This window comes from Rhinopithecus bieti, unplaced genomic scaffold (genome assembly GCF_001698545.2).
Source record: "Rhinopithecus bieti isolate Rb0 unplaced genomic scaffold, ASM169854v2 scaffold_13351, whole genome shotgun sequence".
In the NCBI taxonomy this organism is placed as follows: domain Eukaryota; kingdom Metazoa; phylum Chordata; class Mammalia; order Primates; family Cercopithecidae; genus Rhinopithecus; species Rhinopithecus bieti.
Window position 1 is genome coordinate 939,449 of NW_016807514.1, and position 6,000 is coordinate 945,448.

Sequence of the window (6,000 nt, forward strand, 5' to 3'; positions counted from 1 at the left end):
CCATTACCATCATTATCATCACCATCATCTCCATCATTATCATCCTCATCTTCACCATCATCATCACCATCACCATCCTTATATTAACAGCAGCAGGTACATACTGAGAACTGTTATGTGGCAGCATTGAGTACTTGGCATGCTCTGTCTCACTGAATCTTTACAACAACATTATGAGATGGTTAACTCTATCATCCCCACTGGCACAGAGAGGACAAGCAAGTTGCCCAAATTTACACAGCGATCATGAGCTGAAGCCTGGAATTTGAAGACAGGTAGTGGGACTCTTAACCATTAACCTGAAACTCAAAAAGATTTCCCAATTACTTCATAGGTAGGGTGAATCCTGACAGGGAACCCTTTAGTCATTCCAGCAGCTATCCCAAGTAATGTTACTTCCTGAGAAATTTCAGAGTGCCCCAAGTCACCAGCCACGTTTCCTCTCTGCTCCCAGCTATCCCAAGTAATGTTACTTCCTGAGAAATTTCAGAGTGCCCTCAAGTCACCAGCCACGTTTCCTCTCTGCGTCCAGTTATCCCAAGTAATGTTACTTTTCCTGAGAAATTTCAGAGTGCCCCCAAGTCACCAGCCACGTTTCCTCTCTGCGCCCAGCAATACCTGTGCTATAGACAGACAGAAAAATATGATGTGTCCCTTCTAAATATTTCTCTGCAGAAACAAAAATAAAATTTATAAATCCCCAAGTGTGATACCAAAGATCCCTTTTTGGACAGGTGAAATGCACTTAATGGATATTTCATCCACCTCCTAAAACTCCAATTCCAAATTCTGGGGTGCCCCACAGTGAGTGGCAAAGCTTGCTGTGTCTGAGATGATAAGATTCCCAAGTCCCTGGTAGCCTGTTCTGCCTCTGACACTGGAAACCCTGTCCTCCTCAGGCCACTCTTGCTGGGTATAAAAACAACTGATGAGTATGGAGAATTGTTTGGTGTCAGGTGCCTTATTTTATGGTCAGTGTTCATCCATGAAACTCTCACAGCAACCGTTTAGGAAAAATATTTCTAAGCCTCAGTTTTGGAAGTGAAGAAAAGGAAATCAGGAGAGAAGAGACCTTTTCCAGGGTCACGTGGTGACATGCGACAGAGCCCAGATTCTCGCCCAGACCTTCAGCCTCAAGGCAGCTGCTAACTAACCGCAGCAATGCCTGGCCTCCCAGATTGCAGCTCTGGAATCCCCAAGAACACTCCTGCTGCCTTAGATGTCTGAGAAGTGTGAGTAGTGTTCACGTTCCACCAAATGTTGGGGGCCCAGCTCTACATCTGATGACTGCCAAGCAAGGGGGTTCCAGGGAGTTCAGCCCTCTGTCCCACCACTCCTTCCATCCAGGGAAGCTTTAACAGTTGATTTCCTCCCCCGTCCCCCATCCTCCTCTACTTGGGAGCTCCAGATAAGGAGAGTATGCAGCCTGTTCTCAGTAGCCTAAGCAAAGATCTCACCTCCTACATCACCAACCAGTACTTCCCAGTGTCTAACCTAAATTGCTCCTGCTCTGGTCTAATTCATTTACATGGTACCCGCTGGGCTATGAGGAATCCAGTTAGGGGAACCATCCCCGCATTTCCTCTCTTCCCTTTGCCTTGGCCGGGAAGCTCAGGATGGTGGCCCAGTCCTGATGAGCGCTGCTGTAAACCACCTGTTCCCTTCCCTGTGGCCCAGCGTCGCGTTCCAGAATTAAGATTTCTCTGCATTAGAAACAAACACACATATTTTCCTCTTTTTAGATTTGTTTTGCTAAACAAATTAATCTAGCACCAGATTATATTATGAAGAACCATAAATCGCTTCCAAGATAAGCATCTGTCGAGATGGATTAGCAACATCCAATGCACTGTGAATTAATTTGCTAAGCCTACAACGCTGTCCCGGGTGTTTAACTTTAGTAATAACAAATGTAATTTGGAATAAATGGGAACTTGTTTCCTCATCCATGTCTATACAGTAAGTGACGTATACAGAGGAGATTGACTGTAAGGGAGAGTAGCACGAAATCCTATTATGATGATGGCTGCTGAGTTTACTGAGGGGAAAACGAACACTCTGTAAACCGCTAGCAGGCGCCTGACAGTGCAGGATGAACTGCAGACCCCGCGTCTGTGGATTCCCAAAAGAGGCTGCCCGGGAGGTCGCCGATGCAGGACCTCCAGAGTCTCTTCCTCCGGAGCCTCTTCCTCCAGAGCCTCTCCAGGCACGGCCCCCAGCATCCACAGGGAGCCCAGGCTGTGCTTCCACAGAAACACTGCTCTCTAGGGAAGAGGAGCTCAGAATAAAAACCGCAGGTTCTCTTGTCCAGGTGAAGGAAGAAAGTAGGTCACCGGCTGAAGGACAAAAGCCACCCACCCCATGAAAACCTGTCCAACGACTGCCTGGTGCCTGCCTGCCCAAGATGAGGAGGAACCAGGGCCAGGATGCAGCCTAGCGAGGATGCAGAGGGCCTGGATGCCGTGCTGGCCGCCTGCAGATGAGCTCTGAAGAGCAGCTGTCTTCCCTCCCCTGGATTCTGCAGAGGCCTGGATGGAGCCTACCGAGCCCACAAGCTGGAGGTTGTGGAAAGCAAGCTGTGAGGAGGCCACAGGGTGCCCCCACCCATTTTGCACTGATGCCCTGAAATCTGCATCCGATTTTAAAGTTAGCAAATGTTGCTGCTTGTCTAGAATGTGCACACACAGATCTAGGTTGTGAACTTCTAAGCCAACCTGGCACATCAGGCTGTGCCTGTTAACAGAGGCAGAGAAAACTGGAGGGAGGTGAGGGTGTGGAGGGAGGTGAGGGTGTGCCCGGGGCTCTGCGCTCTCCCCCGCAGGCCTGCCGTGAAGCCTGGTGACATCAGTGCTGGCTACCAGTTCAGGGACAAGCCCTGGCTTGGGAGATTTCCAAGGGCTACTCCTTTCAAAGCAAATGGAGGACAACGAACAGGAGGAAAACAAGAAAAACAACAAAACTGCGCGGAAGGAGATATTCCAAAGCCAAAGAACTGTGTGTGTCCACAGCCAGCTAGGATAACAGCAGCAGAAGAACCAAAGCCCTTTGTTCCGATCTCCATCCTCCAAACACCCTCCTGACACATCCCCAGGGAGCCGAACGCTGCCACCTGAATCACTGTCTGCGAAGCTTCTGTTAACACTGCTGGGAAGTTCTTCCTTTTAGCTGGCCTTGGCCTTTCTTGCTATTTAAGGCCATTCCTAATCCTTGACCAAGGTCAAGTTGACAGGCACCTTGCCCCTGCCCATGGGTCCCACACCCTTGAAGGCTTTTGAAGACTCTGGGGCGGGGGGATCCTTAACTGTATCACGCGACGAGCAAGCATCTTACTCAAGGGCCAGCCCTAGAGACAAAAATTCCACGATTCTGGAAGACGTGGCTGTGTGTGGTGGATTCCGCACCTGGTGGATTCAGCTGATAACTAACAGAGGCACAAGGGGTGCAGCGCCCACTTCTAGGTACATGCTAAAAAGGGAAACTCTCCCTTCTCACGCCCCCTTCCTCTAAGGCACACCCTGTATTTGCCAGTCTACACGCATGTGCAAGCTCATGGACACATCACGCCTGCATCTCTTGGAGCCTCCACACGTAGCTTCACCCCAGGGACATCTAAGCATCTCTCCCGAGTCACGCCCCCAGCCCTCAACCCCAAGCAAACCCAAACCAGAAGAGAGATGGCCGTACCTGAGGCCTCCCCCAGAATCCTTGGGGGCTGGGTGACTTCCCCATTGTTGCTGGGACTGGTGGAAGGCTCTGTTGTGCTAACCCCACCTGGGATCCTTCTCCGGGGATCCAGGGACTCGGTGAACCCCTTAGTCTGCAGCATCATGGGGGTGGCCGTGGTGGTGGTGGTGGTGGTGGTGGCGGCCACAGTTGTCTTCCGCGTTTGTAGGATGGAGACCGTGGTGGGGCCGTAAACGCCCGGAAATGTGTTGGACTCCAGGGCCTCCTCGTCCCCTGTGGGCCCCCAGGCGATGAACTCAGTCTCTGTGGTGGGCCGGTTGCCTCTGGAGTCGAAGCTGCTGAGATCGTCCCCCTGCAGGTGCCTCTTGCCCCTCCTCAGGAGGGTCTGCTGCTCCGGGGCCCCACCGGCCACCGCGGAGGAGGAGGAGGAGGATGAGGAGGCGAGAGAAGGGCTGGATTTGGCAGCCGCTGGGGGCTTGGCCAGTCCTGCCCTGGGCACGAGGGTGGCCGCCTGGTCCCGGGGCCTGTGAGCCCGTCTGGCTCGGGGCATCTGCATTTGCCCGTGGATCCGCTCCACTCGGGGCGGCCGGGGACTCCACACGGGGGCCGGGACCCGCGCTGGCTGTCCACTCCTAAAACTCCACAGCCGGGGCGGCCGGGGCGGCGACCGCGGCAGGAGCCAGAACTCGGGCCCCGGGCCCAGGGCCTCGCAGGCGGGCAGGTCCACGGCGAGCTGAAACATGGCTATCAGTATCCAGGCATGGCTTCCGAGGGGGCGGCCCGGCCAGCGGATGGACATGGAGCTGTGCGGGGGGAGGAGAGAAGAGCGGTCAGTGCAAGCCTAGCGGGGGGCCCTCTCTCTCCACCCCCTACTGTGGCAAGGACGCTCTCTTCCTCTAGAAAGAGCTCCTCCTAACTTCAAAAGGGAAGCCGAAACCCTTCCTTCCTTTCCTTCAAAGGCTGACTCACGTGCGGTTTATTCATCAGATCTGAAAAGAACAGTGCGGGCTGCAAGCCTGCGAGGAGCTGCTTCCCAGCACCGAGGGGCTGAGGCGCCTGCCAGGCACAGAGCCGGCTGGGAGCCGAATCGTCCATTTCGCCGGAGGGAGAACCGAGCCTCAGAAACCCCCAGCCTTCAGGTCAGTCTTGACAAGATGACCTGAAAAGACCTGAGTCCCTCCTTCCTTTTGCCCATCACACGACGAGAGGACGTCAGTGACAGGATGGCAGAACAGGACACCGGCCTCCCCCTGGGACCCCAGGGCCAGGTGCTTTCCTCCACACAGCCCAGGCCGCCCCCTGCCCACTGGGGAAGCGCCTCTCCAGGTCTAGGAGGAGTGGAGGTTTCAAGCTCCCAGTGTGAGCGCAGGCGCTTCCTAGCACTTTGCAAACACCACCCGCTCCCTCTGCCCCTCACCCAGAGCCCGGCATGAATATCATAAACAGGCATTGCTTTAAATGCTGTACATGGGAAGGCTTCTTACTTCTGGCCTCCTCTGGATCGTACTCAGGGAAATGAGATCTGCTCTGGATAAACTGAAAGTTTATTGACGCGAAGTGTTTGTTCTGTTGACATTTCTGCTCCCCCTGTTTATCTGCAGTGCCGCTGCCCTTTGAAACCCTGTTCTCCACCTCCTCAGCTCCCCGGAGGGCTGCAGAAAGGGCAAACCCTGTGCAACCTTGAGGAGGGAGGGGCTGCCTCCACACGCAGCAGGGCTGCAGGGGAGAAGTCAGGGCCGGCGGAGCCGCCCCTCCCCAGTTCACATGGAGCGGCTTTGTCACTAGGTCTGGGGTCGCCTCTGGACCAGTGGACTCTCTGGTGTCACGTGAAAACCAGGGCGCAGCAGAGCCACGTGGAAGGACTCAGAGGAGACAGGCCCACGCTCCCTCTTCCGCCAGCACAGATAATTGAGGACTGATTATAGGTGTCATTCAAAGTCACTTCTCGTCACCAGCCTCACATCTGAAAGTTAAAATGAATCCAAAAATCATAATAACTGCAGCGGATGGGGTGCGGGTGGGGGGTCTGAGGGTGTTCAGGTGCCAAGCACCAGCCTGACGCTGCCCAAAGCCAGGCCTGGAAAGCAAGTTGGGTAGAGTTTTTCTTTATAAGGCGGTGAGTGACTTCACAAAGGAAGGAAGCTGTGTGTGTCATTGTAATGCGTGCACGGAAGTGTGTGTGTACGTGTGCATGACTGGGTGTGTGTGCGTGTGGGTCAAGCTGTGTGAGTGTGCCAGTGTGAGAGTGAACCAGCATACGAGAGTGTAAAGACGCATCTGGGGGTGTGTCCACGAGTGTGAGAGACTGTACATGAG

General features: G+C 54.1%; 1 protein-coding gene across 1 annotated transcript in view; it reads right to left on the bottom strand.

Moving 5' to 3' along the window:
• AJAP1 (adherens junctions associated protein 1) overlaps positions 1-6,000 on the bottom strand; it is a 130,729-nt gene that overhangs the window by 68,383 nt on the left and 56,346 nt on the right. The window contains exon 2 of the mRNA XM_017882524.1: positions 3,685-4,487. Within this exon, the coding sequence (XP_017738013.1) occupies positions 3,685-4,487 (803 nt within the window). The remainder of the gene's footprint in view (positions 1-3,684; positions 4,488-6,000) is intronic.